General features: G+C 53.2%; 2 protein-coding genes across 10 annotated transcripts in view; both read right to left on the minus strand.

The window, feature by feature from the left end:
* Nucleotides 1–495: 495 nt before the first annotated feature.
* Nucleotides 496–13,010, minus strand: KLHL35 (kelch like family member 35). The gene is made up of 7 exons (XM_027039846.2): nucleotides 12,080–13,010; nucleotides 8,302–9,183; nucleotides 6,963–7,147; nucleotides 5,163–5,281; nucleotides 4,318–4,506; nucleotides 2,772–2,960; nucleotides 496–1,893 (listed from the first exon to the last, which is right to left on the minus strand). Exons 1-7 carry the CDS (start codon nucleotides 12,376–12,378, stop codon nucleotides 1,705–1,707), a joined length of 2,052 nt encoding a protein of 683 aa, XP_026895647.1. The 5' UTR covers nucleotides 12,379–13,010; the 3' UTR covers nucleotides 496–1,704.
* A 2,022-nt stretch (nucleotides 13,011–15,032) lies between these two features.
* Nucleotides 15,033–20,741, minus strand: part of GDPD5 (glycerophosphodiester phosphodiesterase domain containing 5) — an 87,486-nt gene continuing 81,777 nt past the window's right edge. For 5 of the 9 annotated variants that reach the window (XM_027039838.2, XM_027039839.2, XM_053203710.1 and 2 more), the window contains one exon: nucleotides 15,033–16,009. In XM_027039838.2, coding sequence (XP_026895639.2) covers nucleotides 15,254–16,009 — 756 coding nt within the window. In that variant the 3' untranslated portion in view covers nucleotides 15,033–15,253. Of the gene's footprint in view, nucleotides 16,013–18,703; nucleotides 18,817–20,741 lie in introns of all 9 variants that reach the window. The other 4 variants (XM_027039844.2, XM_015075548.3, XM_027039845.2 and 1 more) reach the window with 2 other exon arrangements.

Consider the following 20,741-nt stretch of genomic DNA (forward strand, 5'->3'; position numbering starts at 1 on the left):
GGGGCCCTGGTACCTGCCACCCTGAGCCTGCGGTTTGCTGTGAGCTTGGCCTCAGAGCTGCTCAGGGTCCCATGATGGTTTTTGTTCTGTTTCTGCTGCGTTTGTGAGTTGGGGCACCCCACCTTGGCCCTAGCATCTAACAGCCTTATTTGTTATCCTTTTTAGAGCTTTATCCCAGAGTCTGAACCCTAAAACTGAAGCTTCTCCCTTCCTCATGGTTTTATAATTCTGTTTCTGATCCTCAGACATGTTTACTTACTTATAAGCCTAAGCCTCTGTCTTTATTTTATTTTACATTTATTTGTTTACTTGTTTATTTATTGTCAAGTTAGCTAACATACAGTGTAATCTTGGCTTCAGGAGTAGATTCCCATGATTCATCACTTACATACAACACCCAGTGCTCATCCCAACAAGTACCCTCCTCAGTGCCCATCACCCATTTTCCCCACCCTCAATGCCCACAACCCATTTTCCCAACCCCCCACCCCCATCAACCCTGTTTGTTCTCTGTATTTAAGAGTCTCTTATGGTTTGCCTCCCTCTCTTTTTTATCTTATTTTTCCTTCCCTTCCCCTATAATCATCTGTTAAGTTTCTCAAATTCCACATGTGAGTGAAATCATGATATCTGTCTTTCTCTGACTGATTTCATTTAGCATAATACTGTCCAGTTCCATCCACATTGTTGCAAATGGTAGTATTCCACTGTATATATATACATCTTCTTTATCTATTCATCAGTTGGTGGACATTTGGGCTTTTTCTGTAATTTGGCTATTATTGATAGCGCTATTAAACATTAGGGTACATGTGCCCCTATGAATCAGCATTCCTGTATCCTTTGGATAAATTCCTAGCAGTGCTACTGCTGGGTCTTAGGGTAATTCTATTTTTAATTTTTTGAAGACCTTCCACAATGTTTTCCAGAATAGCTGCACCAGTTTGCATTCCCACCAACAATTAAGCCTCTGTCTTTTTAGTTGTCTGGCATTTATCTGTCATTGCTAAGTGTTTGAATTGGAGAAGGTAGTTTAGAAAGAACCATCCTGACCAGAACTGCTTCATGGATTCCTGAAGCTTCATGAAACCTTGAGTCATGGACTCCGCCACTTACTAAGTATATGATCTTGGGTGATTCTCATCTTTTTAATGTAGTTCCTTCTCTGTCAAATACAAATTTTAATAACTAGCTTATTAAAAGTTTCAAAAATGCCAATAATCTCAAATGTAAAGACAGTGATTACCTTTGGGATAGATGTGGGAAGGAATGGGTTTAGGAATGGAGGTGCCTACAAAGGCATTTGTAAAGATCTGTTTCTTAAGCTAGATGGTGGAAACACAGATATTTATTTTATTATAATTCTTAAGCTGTATAAAAATATATTCTTTTTATGCATGAAGTGTTTCATAATTTTTTTAATATGTCCATACTGCCATCATGAAGGTGGATATATGAAGGTGGATATATGAAGGTGCTTTGTAAAGAGTCAAATCAGGGAGTAGATGTTGGGCATTACTTCTCCAGGCAAAGCAGGCTTGAGCTGGAACACAGACCCAACCTTTGAAGGTTTTATTTCTATGAGAAGGGAGGGCAGCAATAAGTTAAGGGGCTATTTACATGGAGGAGCCATGAGGGGAGCAGTGGTGAACCCAAGTTCTCCTTCCTTTCTCTGTTTCCTGGCTCAGGCTGTTCAAGTCTGTGTCACCTGCTCAGGCTCTGAATGATGGTGATGCAACCATGGGAGCTGGTACAGCGCTGTAGGGATGGCTGGGCCTCCACCTGCCCACTGCTGGGATCAAAGGTGAAGACCTTGTCGGTGCTCTCCCCAAGATCGTCCCGCCCACCAAGGATGTGGACCTTCCCATCACACGCAGTCAAGCCACAGCTCTCCTGGGTGGACAAACAGAAAGATAATCAGCTATGGGGTCCAGCCTGGAGCTCCCTCTGTCCCTAGCTGGCCAGGCCAGACAGTAAAACCCCGATCCACAGAATATGAGCAGGCAGTCTAGACGGCAGGAAGGCAGGGACTGGATGAATCGGAGTTCAAGCTCTGGCTTGACCCTTACTAAGGGTTGCCTCAACAGTTAATGGGGTTAAGCAATTAAAACATTTTACATAGTTCCAGGAAGACAGTAAGAACTTCAGTAACAGTGATAACAATCACAACCACCACGACCGCTCTAGGATCTCAGACTCAGGCCAGAAATCTCAGGCTTTTAGAAGCACTGAAGGTCAGAACTGGCAGGGAGCAGCAATCCAACCACACCCCTATGTAGTATCTTTGGAGTTTCAGGGAAGGGGACAGGAGATGGGGGAGACAAGGAATGCAGGGGCCAGAACATCTAGAGCCTGGACCTCCTTCCTCTAATATTACTAGGGCAGGGGAACTTACCAAGTCCCTTCACCCCGATCTCCCCACAATAGGCTACCAGCTGGTGGCCTTCAGAACAGAAGAGACTGCAGAGTCATTTAGACCAAGACCCTCATTCAAGGCTAAAGCACTTGGGACTAAGGTTCCATGCTCTGCCTTAATATGGCCTAACTGGTGGCCTTGGATGAGGCCTCAACCTCTCTAAGGCTGGTCTCCTCATCTGTGGAACACGTGGCTGATTATCATAACGAGGACAAAGCTAAGGAATTATATATAACTGCCTAGCATGGAGTCAGAGATAAGACTCCCAAACTCTGAGATTCACATCCTTAGACATGGCACCTTGTTCTCCTGATTGCCACCAGTACCAAGGCTGTGCCCAGGAGCATCTACTTACCACAGGGCTGGGGAGGACAGCTGCCTCCCCCCAGACATCTGTGCCAGGGTCATAAGTGAAGATTTTGCTCATGAGGCCTCCAACCACATAGATGGTGCCCTCAAGGGAGACAGCCTCGAGACAGCACTGTGAGAAGGGCGCCGGTGATCGCAGGCTCCACCGGTCCTCCTCAGGGTCAAAGCACTGCACCTGAGGGGCAGGAGGAGGGGCTGTGGTGAAGCTTCACCCCCCAACTGCCCTGCTACCCACATCCTCCCATCTCTCCGGCTGGGGGGGACTCCTTTGACACATTTACCTGTGTCCACCAGGCCTGAGCTAGCATCTGCAAGAATAGAGGAGACCCCCTATCCCTGCCCTCAAGTGTGCTGAGTCTGGTTCCATATTCTAGCCCCAGCTCTGGACTACTCCCTTTGTCCAAAGCCTCCTCATCCTTCAAGGTCTGGGAAAGGTCTGTGTCCCAGAAGATGGAAGTACCATCTTCATTAGTGCTAGAGAAGGTCTCAGAGAGCAGGCCCCCCAAATAGAGATGCATTTCTTGTTGCATACGTTGTCAACCCTCTTCCCTCCTCTTGGTGCTCTGAGCTCATGACAAGATTCCAGCTGGGCTGTCTTGTAGTCCCCATTCCTACAGCTACCCACAGGCTTCCCAGCCCCACCAGTGTTTACAACACCTTCCACAATTTCTGAGGGCTTATCCTACCTCTGTGTTCACCCTTACTCTGTTTCTTCAGTTGTTTCCTTGGAGACCCCTGGAATGGCCTATAATACATCAGTGCTGCACAAAAGGGTATTAAAGGGCAGTTCCCCCAACCAGCCCCAGGAAGGTGTGTGTGTGGGGGGGGGGGGAATGGGGTCGGAATAAGGAGGGGTGAGGGATCCTAGTTTTTGAAAGATTCGGGTCCCAGGACCACAGACTTGTGAGGCCATCAGGAGAGGGAGGAATTTACTATCAAGAATAATTTTTATTCACAGCTTAAATGTTCAACAACTGAAAATTTGGTTGATAGACTATGGTTCACCCACCCAGAGAACTATTGAAATGATGGCTGTGAATAGTTTGTAAGCATGTGGAAAGTTGCTTACATTTAGATGAGAATAAAAAGAATGCAAAATTTTACTAAGGGTAAACACAAAACTTAAACACAAAAGATTCAGAAGAAGCTTGGAAGGCAATGTACCAAAATATTAATAGTAGTTATCCTTTGGTGGTGGGGTCATGGGTGATATTTTTCTGTTTCTGCTTTCTAAATTTTCAGTACTGCGTGGTGGTGGTTGTTTAAATGGAGGAAAAACATTTTAAGTAATCCCATCCTTGCCCTCACTTAATTTTTAAAATGTATTTGAAACCCCTATGGCACCAGGTAAAATATTCACGTCAGACCCACCGTGTGACCTTGGGGTCATCTATCTCTCTGAACTCACTTCCTTGCCTGCAACCAGGAGGTCATTTTCAGGGTTGTTGAGAGTGAGAAAATGGACGAGGACATGAAGGTGCCAGTTCTGCGCCTAGCACACAGCAGACCTCTAATGCCCTGTCTGTGCCCACCTTGTTGATGCTGACACCGTCCTGCCCAGCGCCCCCGATCACGTAGATCCTGCCGGCACAGGCCACCACTGCAGCTGAGCTCACAGCCTCTGGGAGAGGTGTTGCTGCCACCCAGGTGTTGGAGAAGGGGTCATAGCGTTCTACGCTGCGCAGGCGCCGAAGGCCATCAAAGCCGCCCACCGCGAACAGCTGCGGGTGAGGACAGGCAAGGATGAGGTGTGGCGGTGACTTCCAGCGGGAGTCAGAGCCATGTGTGTGCCAGCCCCATGGGCTCCACTCTGTGCAGAGAAACTTTCTCCAGACCTAGACCACGTGCATCTCGGCACTGCCAGTGCCTGGGTGGCCTCCATCCACTTACCAAACCTCCCTGAACATGTTTCCTCTGTTAACTGGGGATAATGATATCGGTCTCTGGGGTGGGTATTAAATCTGTCTGTAAAATATCTGGCACCAGGCTGATGCTTAATAATAATAGCTAGTAATTTATTGAGAGTTTATCAGTTCACTTCAGTGGTCCTAAGAAGTACTTCTATTTTCTGAGTTCGGGATGTAGTTTATAGAGATAATGAGCAAATTTTTTTTTTTTTTTTTTTTTAAGTGGCAGAGTCAAAATTCAAACTAGTCTGTTTGGCCCAGAACCCACACCTTTGACCCCTGACTGCTAGACTGTACTATTATGGTGATTGGTATTAGCACTAGCATTATTTTTAACTTCAGGCAAGTAGCTTTGCTTTTTGGTGCCTAAGATCTCTTCTTTCAAAGACAGTGTCTTAGAGGGCCTTCCCCCAGTAAGTCCATTGATCTGTACCTTGGTTCACAGGGCAGCAGCTGCTGGGTGTGCTTACCTGCCCCTGCATGACTGCCATCTTATGCCTCCACCTGCCCTTGAGCAGCGAGGCCACCTTGATCCAGGTGTGCAGAGGGGAGCTAAACATCCAAACGTCATGGCTGTTGATGTGGCCTCCTAGGGAAAGAGAAGCAGCTGTTGACCCCAGGCCCTCTTGCTAACCCTGGCACCCCTCAAGACCCAGAAATAAGGGCCCCCAGATGCAAAGGAAGTGTTAAGCAGGAAAGACTCCCCCCACTGTGCTGGTGTGAGGCTCTAGGCCTGTCAGCTGGACAGTGTGCTTTGATTGAATGGTGGGAAGGTGTGAGTTAGGACAAGGGGCAGGAGTTTTGAGGAGAGAGGCCTGAAAGACTCAGGGAGAAGAAGCTGATCTTCACTGGGTGCCTTATGGTGGTATGCCAGGCTCTGTGCTCAGGGAAGCAAAGTGGGGGGCACTTAGAACTCAACTAGATATAAGAGTGCAAAGCGTGCCCAAGACAAGCATCAGGAAGGTGATGGGGGCAAAGGGAAAGCAGAGCCACCTGCTCTAGAATGGGTAAAGGTAGAGAGTGACCTAGGAACCCTGCCTCATTTCTGCCTTTACCTTCACAATTTCATGTCTGTTATCCCTCCATGAGGTGTTAGTGTTACTGTACCCAGTTTAGAGATAGGAAACTCAGATGCAGCTTAGAAACCAAGAATGCACCGCTGAAGACCACATATGGCCTTTCACTCCAGATCAGTGACCAGATCCAGAACTTCTAGTCCCTGAAGCTGGGCACTGGTATGGCCTATGAGGCCAGGCCCTGGAATGCAGGCCGTGGACTCTCCTTCCCCGTTCCTCCCGGGGTTACTGACCAGGGACTCACCTGTCAGGAGCACCCTTCCCAGGGACAACCCTGACTGCATCCCTTAGCCTGAGCCCATGACTCAAGCCCCAACTCTGTTTTATAGCTCTTGCTTCTGTGTATTCCCAGCAGAGGCCCAGCAACATGTGGTTGCTCACAGGCCATCAGGAGCCTTAGAGAAGTTATCCACTAATAAAGTGTGGCCTGGATTGTCCCTGAGGCCTTTCTGGTTCATTCTCCTTATCCTTCCTAGACACCCATAGCTCCCTACCACAGTGCTGTCTGCCTAGACGTGGAATCAAAGCTTCCCTGACCTGACTCGACTCCCTTTCCTGCCTCATCCACAATACTTCCCTTCTTCTCCCAGATGCACTCAATCTGCACTTTGGAGACCTGAGTACCTGGGGTTCCTTTCTGCACATTCCTGTCCTATGCTGTTCCCTCCAGATTTTCAAGATCCAGCTGAAAAGTCTGGTGGTAAAGTGAAGTGTCTCTGTCTTCAGTGCCTCTCCAGGGCACCCCTGGGGAGGCAGGGACTATTTTATTTACATCTCTGGGGCCCAACTCTCAGGGCACAATCCATCACAATCAACACAATCCAACACAATCAAAACAATCTGTGTTCTTCCTAGCTTTGCCATTTTTGAGATAATGGGAAAATTCTTAACCTCTCTGTGAAATGGGGCTAGAGGGGAAATTGAGTAATGTAAGCTGCCCAGCATAATATCCTGCATGTGGTCTGCTAAATAGAAGTGATTAATAGTACTACAAACTGAAGTGGACTTTGGTGAATAAAGGTCGGAATCACACTAGTGATGGGCTCTGCAGGACTACATGCCACTTCAGCCAATAACCACAGGTCATCAAGAATATCCCACCCCCATTTCAAAACTGAAGATTAAAACAAGGGACCTGCACGAGAGAGGCAAAGAGCCAATCCTGTGGGGCTCCCCCTGCGGACCTGCCCTCACCGGAAACATAGATGTCATTGCGCAGAGCACAGGCGGCGAACTCTGAGCGCATGTATCCTGGGAGGCTGGGCAGTGGGGTCCAGCGCCGGCTCTCTGGATGGTAGGCATCAGTGAAGGGCAGCTTCAGGAGCCCCTTGCGGTCACAACCGCCGATGACCACGATCACTTCAGCTAGGTCCATGAATCTGGCATGGTGATAAGCCCAATGCCTGTTAACCCGCACACAACTTTTGGCCCTCCTCACCCTCTCGATGACCAGACTGTACTGACTTGCTGCCCTTCCATGCCTTTTTGTCCTCCAGTCCCGTGCTGGACTCTGACACCTCCAACCTCCTTTCCAGCTCTTGATGGGAAGAGTGTCACACTAATCCTTAACCCCAATCTACTGACCTCTGAATTACAGAGAAAGAATCTTTACAGAGCCTTTGCCTAGAAAAGTCACCTTGTTTAATCCTTATGATTATTAGGCAGGGATTACTACTCCTTTGGCAGAGGAGGAAACTGAGGCTCACAGACTTTGGCTTGCCAGAAGTCATGGAGCCAATAAGTGAGAGAGCTGGAATGCAAGCCCAGGTTGGGTGCCACTAACTCATTCTCTTCACCGTTTTCTGCCCTTCCTCCCTAATGAAGACTGCCTAATTCTGCTGCCTCCCTCCTACTGTAATCATCTCCTAAACCCATTCCCTAATTACTAATTCCATCACCCTTTCAGAAAAGCATTCTCCCCTTCCACTAACCAACCCCTCAGGCTTTTGACCATACCAGAATTCCCAAGCCAAGCCACCGGCTTCGTACCTAATTCCTTTGACAAATATTGAGCATCTTCTTTGAACCAGGCCCTGAGCTTAGTGTTGGGAGACACAGTGTGGGAAGACAGAGGCGTCCTGTCTTCTATCCTTGGGAGGGTGACAGACAATCTTGGACTACTCCATGCAAAGTCTCCTGGTTTGGCCCTAAGCCTCTCATTTTTTTCCAGGACCTGCCTATTTATAGCCTTTACTAAACTGAGCTCTCGGAGGTAAATGCTATTTCCAATTATTCCCAAGTCCCAGGCACCCAGTACAAGACCTGCACGCAGACAAGCACTCAGAATTATGGATGGATGGTTGGATGGGCAAGGCAAAGGATATGTGTAAGGTGTGAGATCCCCACCCCTCCCTCACTGGATCCTGAACTCAAGGGCAGCATTCCCAGTACCAAGTCCATGAAATGTGTGCCGAATGCATGACCGCATCTCATTCCGGAGGCACGATTAAGTGATTGGACTAAAGGATGCCACAGGGATGAGTGAAGAACCGGGGATGCGGAAGGGTGGAAGGCAAGGGAATGGGGGCCGTACCTCCGCGGCCGGGCCCGCAGCGCACCAGCTTCGGGGCCGAGGATGAAGCAGGCGCGGGCCTCGAGCAGCAGCGGGCGGCACTCGCGGTTGGCCTGCAGCAGCTCGTCGGCCTCCACCTTCTCCAGGAAGTAGGCGGGCGCCAGCAGGGGCAGCCGCACGTGCTCCAGCAGGCGCCTCAGCTGCCCGCTGCGGGCCGGCGCGTCGTGGCGCACCCAGCGCATGGCCGCCTCGAACACGGCCTCCTCGCGTGCCACGCCCAGGGCCGGGTCGGCCAGCAGCGCCGCCACCTCGTCGGGCGCCAGCTCCAGGAAGTCGGCGTGGCGCACCACCTCGACGAACGCCTGGCGCAGCACGCGGCCGCAGCGTTCGGCCAGAGGGGCGAGCGAGAAGGCGGCGGCCACGCGACGCAGCGCCAGGCTGTTGGCGGCGCGCAGGCGACCCTCGAGGAAGCTGGCGCAGGCCTCGCGCAGGCCCGCCACGCCCAGCCGCTCGGCGAGCGCCAGCACGGCGGCCGCCTCGTCCTCAGCGCGCAGCCGCACGCCCGCCCCGTACACGTAGTCAAGCACCACGGCCAGAGCCGCCGCCGCCACGCCAGGCCCCGCACCCGGCGCTTCCGAGGCCACGGGCACCACGGGCACTACGGCCAGGCCGCGCTCCGGCTGCCCCGCGGCGAACAGGCTGCGGAAGTAGGCGCTGCCCGCGCTGAGTGCCGCGCGGTGGCACGGGAAGTCTCGGCCACCGGCGCGCAGCACCACGTCGGTGAAGGTGCCGCTCAGTCGGTACGCATTGAGGGTTTGCAGAAGGCGCTGCGCGTGGCAAGACCCAGCGCACGGCCCTTGGGACCTGTGCTCCGACTCCTCCGGCACCGGGCCCTCCAGCATCCTGCCAGGTAAAGAGCACAAACGGCGTCAGAAATCCACCGGGCTGGGCCTGGCGAGAGGGCCAGAGGCCCCTCGTCCGTTCATCCTTGGTTCCTTGTCTGGTTTGCTCACACAGGTGTGCATGAATGTAATGCGTGTGCTTTCATTTATCCAGCTGCTCGTCATTCCATTCCTCCACCCAGAGCCCTAATGGCTTATAGTGATCTAGTCCTTGCCTACCTGAAGGGCTAGGCCCTGCCTCGGCTGTATTACCTCTCCCTCGCTTACCCACTTAAGCCATTTTACTCTTTCTCTTCTTCAAACTCGTTAAGCTTTTTCTTTCTTTTTTTAATGTTTATTTTTGAGAGAGAGCGAGCAGGGGAGGAGCCGAGAGAGAGAGGGGAACAGAGGATCTAAAGTGGGCTCTGTGCTGACAGCGGTGAGCCCGATGTGGGGCTTGAACTCATAAACTGTGAGAGCATGACCTGGGCAGAAGTCAGATGCTCAACTGACTGAGCCACGCAGGCACCACTAAACTTTTTCTTAATAACAGCAGGAGACAGATGGTAAGCTCTCAAATGGGATAATTGGAGGAGAGTCTAATAAGGGAACGGTTTACAAACACATCGTGTTTAGGGCCTCTCACAAGGGGTGAAGCAGTGCCACGTGGCTGCCAACAGCAGGGAGTCTTTAACTCTCCAAGGTCTGGAACAGGACGGCTGGGAGGTTACTGGAACCTGCACAAAATATCTGTGTGTGTGTTAGGGGGGGGGTCCCCTGACAGGAGCTGTAGAAGGGATTCAGACTGCCCCACACAGACCCAGTGTGGTGTAGGGAGGTATAACTCTGCTCCCACTTGTCACCCCATCCTGTCTCCTGATTTCCTGTGGGTGCTCCACACTGACTAAACCCTGATTTTTCTCTTTTTCTTTCTTTTAGAGAGAGAACACACATGAATGGGGCGGAGGGGGAGAGAGAGAGAGAGAGGGAGAGGGACAGAATCTTAGCAGGCTCCATGCTCAGCACAGAGCCTGACTTGGGGCTCCATCCCATGACCCTGGGACCATGACCTGAGCCAAAATCAAGAGTCAGATGCTCAACCAACTGAGCCACCCAAGTGTCCCCAGGCCTTGATTTTTCTATTTAATATCCACGTTTCCCCCATCAGTACAGGATCTGGCCCGTGGTAGGTGCTCAGTTAATACCTATTTAAGATTGAGCGAATGTATTAAGCTAGCATGTATTTAGGGCCTTTTCTGTGACAGGCAGTGAGCAAGATAGTCATAGACCCTGCCCTCCTGGATCTCACAGCTTGGTGGGGGTCCCACGGGGGGAGTGTGGGAGCCGATAGCCAACTAAACCCAGTTGGAGGGGAGTCAGGGAAGGTGTTCCTGAGGAGGGGTGTGCAGACTGAGAAGCATAGGTGGACTTAGCCAGAGGAAGGGAAGGCAATGCAGGGAGCTTGTCACCATTTAGAGAAGAACTTTTGCTAAGGCCCAGAGAGAAAGAGTGCAGGAGGCTAGAGTCCCGCTGAGACGGTAGTTGGCCCTCTCTCTAGTGAGTTCTCTCTGCGTTTTCAAGAAGCACGATGGGGAAATGGAGTTAGTTCTAAGGACTGATCTGGGTTCTAACCCTGACTCTGTCACTGAGTCTCTGTGTGAGCTGTACAAGTCACTCCCCTTCAGTTTCTTCCTCTGAAGAAGGGTTGTTGTGACTTTGGGACTATCAAGTGGAATTTGAAAAGTGCTAGGTACATAGTACAAACTCAGCTAACATTTCTTTACATGTTTTTACACGAGAGGAAGGAAGCGCACCAGGTGTGTTAGTTGCTTTTATGTACATAATTTCATTTGATCCTCACAACCCTGAACATTTCTTTAGATGCCCCTGCCCTTCTTTGAGTCTGTCATAAGGAAGCAAAAGCACACAGGGAATCCGCCTTTCAGTGGTTGCTGTGAGGATGAAAAGAAAGGTGTTCGTGAAAGCACTCTAGAGACTGAAGGGCGGTACTGGGCTGGCTGCGATTTGGCCATTATGAACATACAGTCTCCGCTTGCACACCTCCAGGGACTGGGAGCTCACTGCATGAGGTTGCATTGCCCTGGAGGTCAGATCTTGCCCAGTGTTAGTCTGGCTTTCATTGCTCATGCTCCGGTCATCCTTGGCGCTGGATCGTCCTGTCTCAGGATGACAGAAATGTGCTCCCCGGTGGGCAGCGTCCCAGGAAGCTAACTGTGCCCAAGTAGAGGGGCTGGGCCCTGAACCCACCTGGCTCCCGACTCTGCATGCCTAGCTGCTCAGCCACACTTGCCAGGGTTAGGGGATGTTCTAAGGAGCAGCCCAGGATCAGCAGAGGGAGGTGAGAGAGGTCAGCAGAGCATGCGGCCCCCATTCCATTCTCTGCAGGCTGTTTGCTAAGAAAGCAGCCACCTCCTGAGCTGAGATCCAAGAGGGCAGGCCTCCTCAGGGTAAAGAGGGGCTTGTCCCTGCAGCACAGGGGCTGCTTGGCGGGGCAGGGAGGGAGTCTTCTCCTGGAAGTGCACCAATACTTTTTCACTTTTTCATTCGTTCTAACTGCTGTCTAGTGCACTGGGCACTGTGGTCATGCTGGGACATCAGACTCAGTTTCCACCCTGGAGATTCCCAGTCTGGGGGCCGGAGGACACCCGGTTGCAACATGGAAGGTAGGGATTCCCAGGGAGGACCCTGCTGGGCATTCTCCCATCCCAGCTAAGAATCTAGGCACCTCCAGCCGAGGGTCCTGATGCAAACTGGGGAATCCAGCCTCTAGAAGTTGACATGCTACCCTGTTTCTTGTTCACATCCACAGCCACTCACACAAATACACATTCAGACTTGTAGACACCACACAGTCTTGCCGTGTGAGGGTCTAAGTCCCGGATGTACCTGGAACTTACCTGGCCATGCCCTCACCCAGGTGCTCTGTGGCTGCTGCGCTGGCACTGACCACTCCTCTCTGTCCTGCTGCCGCACCCCTGGCAGTCCTGGCTCCAATGTCCTTGCGGCTCTGCCTGGACTCCCGCTCCGGCTCAGCTACAGGAGGACAAAGGGGCTGGACGCCAGGGGGGAGGGGAGAGGAGAGGGGGAAAAGGGGAGGAGGGGATGCTGGGCTTTTGTTCCATTCCTGGACCAGCACTGGGAGGGACGGGGGGAAGGAAGGAGGCGGGAGTAAGCCTGGCATTGACTGTGCATACATCTCAGGGAATGTTGTACCTGGGTTGGGGGTGATCTGGCACTGGTTGTACCCCTGAATAAATGCAAGGATGTGAAGGTGTAGGGGAGATTGCCCTAGGGAGTTGGGGTGTAATCGGGTGGTTGTGAGTGTACAGGTGTTCCAGGGTCCCTGTGAGTGTGGGAGTGCATGGGGACCTGGTGACTATGTAGCACCGGAGTGGGTGTGATTGTATAGCTGTAGGTGTGACTAAGAATGTGACTGCATAGCTTAGAGGTCTCCCGTTTCCCTCCTGCTTCTTTGTGGCTCTGCTTTATCTGTGTTCCTATTTGACAGCAGACTTTGTCTTATAGGACTGCATGTGTCTGGTTGTCTGCCTGGTGTGTCCCTCTTAGTGTCCATCTCTAAGTGGTTGTTTCTGTGTTTTACATGGGTCTGTCTGTAAAGGACAGGAAGCTGTGCCTCGTGGACTGTGTGTGTCCTATATCTGTGGCACGGTATGAGTTGAGGTAGTTTTCAGCAATGTACCTGCCTCAGAGGGGACCCAGTGAGGTGGGGCGTGGTGGTACTGAGCAAGCCTGGTTGGCATGGACAAGAGGAGGCAGCTTTGGGCTGGCCTGGCCTCCTGGACCCCGAGGAGGCAACCCCATAGGCTGGTCCCAGATCGTTTGCTGCCTCCACAAAGGACCGCCGGGCCTAGTGTTTGAGAGGCAGGTGAGGAGATTTGCCTTCATGGAAGAGGTCAGCAACTGGGAGGAGGTTGCTTTGACAAGAACCCGGATAGGCCCAGGGCACTTGGGGTCTGGTCCTGGAACTGCTGTGACTTGCCATGCAGCCTGGGGCAGACTCCTGCTCATCCCTTGGCCCAGCTCTTCATCTTGGCAGTAGGGATGCTCACAGTTCCTGCTCTGCCACTCTTACTGGGTTGCTGTGACACTCAAGAGGGGGTCTGTAAGTGAAAGCCACATGCCATGTGGAGTCAGTGAGGCCTGGGGCTGAGTTTGTGGAAGGAGCTGGGATGGCAGGGGTCACCATGATGCTGGCCAAGTAGGCGTCCTGGGGGGCAGAGTCTATTCCCAGAACCCCATGCCAGGGAATGGTCTATCTCCCTTCCTCCCAAGAAAGGAGTATGTGTTGCGATGTGTCATAGGTTATGAGAGATTCTTTTTTTAAGTTTATTTATTTTGAGAGAGAGAACATGAGCAGGGGGTAGGGGCAGAGAGAGAGAGAGAGGAGAAAGAATCTCAAGCAGATTCTTGACGTGGGGCTTGACGTGGGGCTCGATCCCACATCTCTTAGATGGTGAACTGAGCCGAAACCAAGAGTCGGACACTTAACTGAGCCACTCAGGTGCCCCTTGGTCACTTTTTATCTGTACTTGGGAAGGATGGCCCTGGAGCAGGCTCACCCAGGGGAGGCTGTGCCCCTGAGGTCCAAGGGAAGGAGTGGGACGGGGAGGGACCCTGTCTCTGGTTTCTCTGTGAACAGGGCAGTCAGTCTGTCCTCCACAGACCAGGGGAGGGTGTGGGGATGGCATCAGGAAGGTTGGGTTCTTAGTAATTCTTCAGTCAAGGGACAGGAGCCAGCATTGACCACAGGCTGCAGGTTCAGCTGAGGGTGGAGACAGGACTGGCCCTCTGCCCACCTAGGGAATGGTCTCCATGCTCCCTCTGCTTTGGGGGATGAGGGGAGGCAGCTGGACTGCCTGTGCACTGGGGAGGTGGGTACAGTGTAGGGCCCTGGTGAGGGATGCTGACTAGCTGTTCCACTCTGAACTCCCAGCCCCCTCTACCTGCTCCTGAAGACTTTGGGAGGTCTCAAGTTGCCTAAGTGTGGCCATGAACCTGGGACATCCTGGCCAGGGGCACTGGCTGGACAGGAAGGGGCTGCAATGAAAGGTCAGATCCACTTTCCTGGGTGGGCCTGCCAGAGGCTGGAGAGGTTACGGGGGCATTTTGTGTAGAGCAGTGCAGCCCATCCCTGACCTGGCTGTTCAGGATTTCTCTTATACGTTGTGCCCAGGGAAAGGTGGGAGCTGACCTCTGTCCCTGAAAGGGATGCACTTGGTATATGTTCAGTAGGAGGGAAGGAGTGTGAATCCCCTCACAGTTCCCAGAGGGTGGTCCTAGAGGTTAATGTGGGGGGCACAGTCTGGATTTCAGAATTTGGGAGGGGTTTCTTTTCCTTTCTTCCAAGAAGGTACCAGAATTGCTTAGACCCCAATAATTCTATCCAGAAGAGGTACATCCCTTGGCTCCTAGAAGCACCTCCATATGGCTGTGAGGGGACCTGCTAGTTCCACCACCCAGCCCTGCACTGGACCCAGGAGGTCTCCCCATCTGCCTTGCCATTCCTGGCTGGTTATGGAAGGCGCGCACGCATAGGCTCTGGGGCCAGAGCTTGGGCAGGATTCTGCCTCTGCCCATTCTAAGCTATGTGGCTTTGGATGGTCACTTTATCTCTCCAAGACCATCTCCCCACCACAGTATGGGATGCTGGTCCCCAACCCCAGGGTTATTAAGGAACCCTGGTGTCATGGTGATACTGGGTAGGGGCCCAAGTACCCTGCCACTCTTCTACTCATCTCTGAAAATGCTTCCTCCTTTGGCCAAAACTGAATCCCAAACCCAGCAAGTTCTCTCCCCGTCCTCCCACAGACCATTCAGAGACAGCACGTGTCAGGATGGCAGCTTTAATCATATTGGCCAAGGCTGTCAGGCTTGCTCTGCTGTAGGCCTCCTTGGCCATGCCTAGGACATTCTTCCTAGGTGGCCAATGCCCTGTGGCCACTGATGTGGAAACCTGAGGTTGTATCAGTCTGCAGATCTCTTGGGCCTCTGTGCCACTCTGCCCTAGAAGTCTGTTGGACACGAGGGTGAGGGATAAAGCAGCCTTAGGCCTATTCTCCTGGCCATCTCCAGCTGTTCCTGGGGACGTGGCTCAGTCCCTCTCCTGAGGCAGGGCCAGTGGTGGTAGGAGGCTGGTCAGGGAGGAGTGTCTCCACCACAGCAGACTTTCTTCTTGGGCTGAACCTCCTTGTGCTTTGAGACTGATGTGAAGAACAGCTGCTGGGGGCAGAGGCCCAGCCCAGGCCCTCAAGGCAGGAGACACCGAAGAAGTCGGCTACCTCAGCATAGAAGGGAGGATGGACACATGTGGACATCCACATCCTCAACTGCCACATGGCCCAGCAGCGAGCCATCAGAGCTTCCAGATCAGGATGCAAGGGAAGGCCTCCGGGGGAGGACCAGGCCCTGGGCCCCAGACTTCCCAGAAGGGGCCCCAGGCCAGCAGGGGCCTCTGCGAGGCTGGAGTTCTGACCTGGCTGGGCCTCAGGAGAGAGGGGAGTCCCCTTCAAGGGGGGCCATGGCTGACGGGGGCCGGAGCCAACGAGGAGGCCGTGGAGCCAGCTCCCAGAGCACTCCAGGTCCAGACATGCTTCTGCCCGCTCTCTTGGGTCCCCTGGTCTCCACGTACAGGTACAGGCTGGGACAAACAGGGTTCGGCTAACGCCCACTCCGGTCTGTGAGAGTCTTGGTGCGGCTGCCACTCCCTCGGTTGTCCTTAGGGGTGGGAGCGCTGTTGGCATACGTGTCATAGCTGTTGTCTGAACATACAGAGAGCTCATCGGAAACCTCCATGCCATCGCTGATCTCTGCTGGGCCAGAGGGAGGCAGAACGTGAGTAGGGAGAAGAGAGTTCAGTGAGGATGGCTGGGAGATGAGGGGGAAGGGTAACTTGCAACACACAGCTCCTGTTCAGGCACTTGGAGGCTGATGAAATCACTGGGTTCAGGTTTGCTATTGAGGTTGGTATTCAAGGCCCTCCTTGGACTCTGCAAACACTCTGGCCACACCCCATTCACCTCTCCCCTGGAACTCCACCTCCCAGCCACAGAAAACCATCTGCGCCCTCCTGGGCTTGGTGCTCATGTGTTTACTCAGGGCCTTTGCACGCACTGGTCCCTCTCCTGGGAGTGACTTCCCCATCGGTACTTTATTTCTTAAAATATGGCTCAATTTTTCTCATCTCTGTTATTATGGTTCCCTAAAAGCCTCCCCTGAGCCCCCCAAGCTGGGATGGGGCCTCCTCATGTCCACCTTAGCCCTCCTCATGTCCACCTTAGCCCCTGCTTCCCCCTGCCCCATCGCATCCTGTACTGTCACTATCTGTGGCCCCCACCAACTGGAGTACTTCAATCACAGGGATGAGGTCTGGGTGCATCTGTGTCCCTACTGCCTGGCACAGCACCGAACATAGAGCAGAGGCTCAGGAAGTGTCTGCTGAGTGGAGCTGAGCCCACCCTGAGGGGACCCAGGGTGCCTTGGTGAGGTTGAGGGTCTCTGGAAAGGACCTCTCAACCCGGAGTGGGCAGGGTGGCCTGAGGGCTGTGGCTGGCTGCCTCAGAGTCTGTATCCGAAGGTGCTCAATGAATGGCCTTTGGCACTGAAGGAGAGGTGGGGGCCTGCGTGGGCAGAATCTTCCAGGCCTAGAGGCTCTCCATTCACTCCACCCGCCCCTTCTGATTTCCCTGGGCCAGGCTGTAGGAGCCTGGGGACCCCGGGTGCCTTTGGCCCTTACAGGAGCTCCCCAGTGTGGCTAGAGGGCTGAGAACCACCAGGAGAGGCCCTCCAACCCAGCCTTGGTGCTCAGAGAAGGCTCCCAGGAGAGGGCGGTCTTTTGAGCCAAGGGAGGAGGAATGTAAGTGTCCCATAGGCAAGAATCTGTAAATCCTAAGCACCTAAAACAGTGCCTGGCAATTATCTGTTGAAGGAATGAATGAATAAAGGGGAGAGTGAATGAATGGACGTTCACACAATCCTAGGAACCAGCTCCCAAACCAGTCACCCCCACTGGGGTATCGTTCATTCAGGCCGTGTTTACCAAGCACACTGCTGGGTCATGCATGGTGCTAACTCCACAAGCACCCTGTGAGGGGCAGGAGGTGCCAGTCCGTTTTATACAGGAAGGGTCTGGTGCCAATGTGCTCTGGTTCACACTCTAGTTGGGGACAGAGCTGGGATTTGAACCCCAGTCCATCTGGCTCCTAAATATCCCTCAAATCTCTCCTCTCCTCCGTGTTCCCATGCCTAATCTCTCACCTGAATTTCTGGCTTCCTCATCTCCACCTTCCCCCTCTCTAGTTCACCCTCCATGCTTGTTAGAGGTGGAATTGTGCTCTGCCCCCCCAATTCGTATGTTGAAAGTTCTAGCCCCCAGTACTTCATGATGTGACTTCATTTGAAAATAAGGTTGTTGCAGATGTTAGTTAAGATGAAGTCATCAAGGTGGGCCCTAGTCCAATATGCCTGGTGTCCTTAGGAAGAGATGAAATTTGTACACAGAGATGCATACTGGGAGAACCACGTAAACACAGATATGACCACCTACAAGTCAAGGAGAGAGGCCTGGACCAGATCCTTCGCCCACAGTCCTCAGAGTGAATCAACCTTGCCAACACCTTGATTTTGGACTTCTGGCCTCCAGAACTGAGACCATAAATTTCTATTGTTTACACCACCAGTTTGGGGTGCTTTGTTACAGCCCTCCTGTAACAGGGACAGATCTGCCTGTGACCATACTCTGCTTTCAAACTGAAGCCCAAGCTCCTGACCACACACTCGAGGCCCAAGTGCCCCCCTCAGTGCCACCTCAGGGTAAGTGAACCTGAGCCCCCCCCCCACACCATATGGAATGATAATTCTTGGTACCCCAGTAAGCCATGCCCCCTCACTACCTCTGAACATATGCTGTTCCTGCCTGAATACCCTTCCTTCCCTCTGCTTGGTCAGTCCTCACCTCAAACCCAGACCCCTCCTACTCATCTTTCCCATTCCCACTAGGTCACCTCCTTGCAAAGTGGGCCCCAAGACCCTCACTGTCCCAGAGAGCTCTGACCACTCTTCTCTGCACCCCACTCTGGCTCAGCACACCTGTTGGAGCTCTAGTGACACCCAAGTTTCTATGTATTTTTTCTTACGGCTGCCTCCTCCATCAGACTGGGAATGCCATCGATGGGCTGGCAGCAAGCAGAAGGGAAAAAAATCAATATCTGTGGTGTATAAACCAGGCAAAGGAGGGTAAGCCTTAAAAGCAGACTCCCCCACCCCCACACTTTTGTCCTTTGTCCACCACCCATGGGGCTGACTGCCCCAGGGCTTGGAGTGGATGACAGCATGTGGAGGGGTACATGTTTCTGTATGTGTATGTGAAGCTGGGTGGGTACATGTATGTCCGTGCTGTGTTCCTGGCTGTACGTGCTGTGGGTGAATGTGTGTACACATACTCGAGTACATGCGTGGGGTGGTAACTGAGCCCACCACCCGTCTCAACCTGCAGGGCTGCACACCTGAGAAGATGAGCTTCTCCTTCATGATGCTGACATCCCGGCTGGTCCGGCGCACCGCAGCGCTCAGCATGATCTGCTCGGGGTTGTAGCTCCGAATGCCACCCAGGCGCCACCTGCAGAGACGGCCCCATGGGCACAGGTCCTTCCCCACCCTTCCTTGGAGCGAGGATCCTGCCCAATTCCAGAACCTGTCCGGATTGGGCCTGAGAGGCCAGCAGGACTCTTGTCTGACTAGAGATGGGGAAACTGAGGCCCAGAGAAGGGCTTGCGTCAGAGTCCCCTGACTCAGCCAGGGCTTTCCTGCCTCTCTCTTGTCCCCGGAACCCTAGGTCAGCCCTCCTTGCCCAGGAAGATAGTTTGTTTGGGGTTGGTGAGTTCTGTTTCGGGTGCTTGCAGTTGCACGCTGACTTCTGGGGTAAATTGGGGTGGGGGAGCTTAGCAGACCTGACTCTGATGAGCCATCTGTGGGGTACACACCAATCTCAGGGAGTCCTGGCTGATGTGTCATCCAGCTCCACCATCAGGACCAGGCTGAGTGAAGCCAGTGGGGAAACCCCGGAGTGGAAGTGAAAGAGGGGAGGGAGTGAAGGGAGGAGCTGTGAAGACAAGTGGGGAGCTTGTCTTCACAGGTTCAGAGACAAGGGTGTCAGTGACTCGGGTCTGTTCCAACAACCCTAGGAGAGTGACCTGTTTCCTCACGGTGAGGCACAGGCTAGATACAGCATTAATCCCTCTGACAGCTGAGGCAGGGATGAGGTGGGGGATAAAATTAAGCCAATGGGCAAGAGGTGGGGCTGTACGGGGCGTGCAGGGGCCAGGAAGAGCTGGGGAACTTGGGCTCCTGTACCTAGCCCACAGCAGTTTTTGCTATTGCAGTACCTCTGAACCAGCCCCAAATCTCTGGTCTCTGAACTTATGACTTGTCCTGCAAACTAGACAGAAAGATTGACTGAACCCCTGTCCCCATTCCCACCAAGAGAAGCAGGGGTCAGCTTGGAAACAAGAACCCAACCCCTCGGACATTGAGCCCTGCGGGGGTGGTGCGGGCAGCCCGGACTCCATGAGAAATCAGTTGTTTCCAGATGGGGTCAGCACAGCAGAAATGGACAGACAGATGGACAGGCAGATGGGTGAATGAAAAGAACAGACAGACAATGGGGAAGCAGGAAGCAGAGGGGAAGGCAGCTTGTGCTCTGGCTGGGCTGGCTGCCCTACATGTCCTTGAGGGCAGCGATAGGTCTCTTTATCTGCCACTGTGTCCCTGGCACCAACCTCAATGTCTGCTGTGTGGCAGGTACCCATAGTATTGGTTCAGTGAGTGAATGGAGGAAGGGGGCCCGCAGGGAATGATATTCTCCCTCAGGGTCCCCTCTTCCATCAGTCCTCTGCTGACCCCCAGGAAGACAGTGACACGACCCTGGCTGGACATGTCCATCCCAGCACCTAGGCCACCTTGGCTGGCCCCCACCCAGCACACCGGAGCTCCGAGAGCGAAGGCCTGGCTCCCCGCTGCAGGCCCAGCACAGCACCAGCACATGCGGATGTCTGCTGGCTGCAAATGAAGGACCAGGTACATGTCCCTTTGCTGCACTCAGCCCCTCAGCCAGGGAGGGTCCTCTGGAAGCTGGTTAGTGAGGCTGTATAAAGCAGGAGGGCCCAAGGCACTTAGCTAAGGTGAGGGCTTGGACCCCAGGACCTAGGACTCCTGTTGGAAATTAACATCGAACCCAGGAGGAAAGTGTCAGGCCAGGGTCTCTGCAGCCAGGCACATCTAGGACAGGAAGCTCAACCACTGTGGGGTGCCCCCAGGGGAAAGCAGGGAGGCTGTGTGTATAAGGGGGGGGCAGGAGTCACAAAGTGAGAGACACAGAGAAAGATAAACAGAGGCAAAGCCAAAAGTGGGAAGGGGGGAACAGAACTTGGTAGGGTAGTGGCGAAGGCCCCTGCTAGTGCTAGAGTTGGTGGCAGGGGAGGGACAGCCAGGCACAGCCCCTCCCCCGAGGGGAGCCGCTTTGGTGCTAAGAGAGGCCAGGTCAGC

This window comes from Acinonyx jubatus, chromosome D1 (genome assembly GCF_027475565.1).
Source record: "Acinonyx jubatus isolate Ajub_Pintada_27869175 chromosome D1, VMU_Ajub_asm_v1.0, whole genome shotgun sequence".
NCBI lineage: Eukaryota > Metazoa > Chordata > Mammalia > Carnivora > Felidae > Acinonyx > Acinonyx jubatus.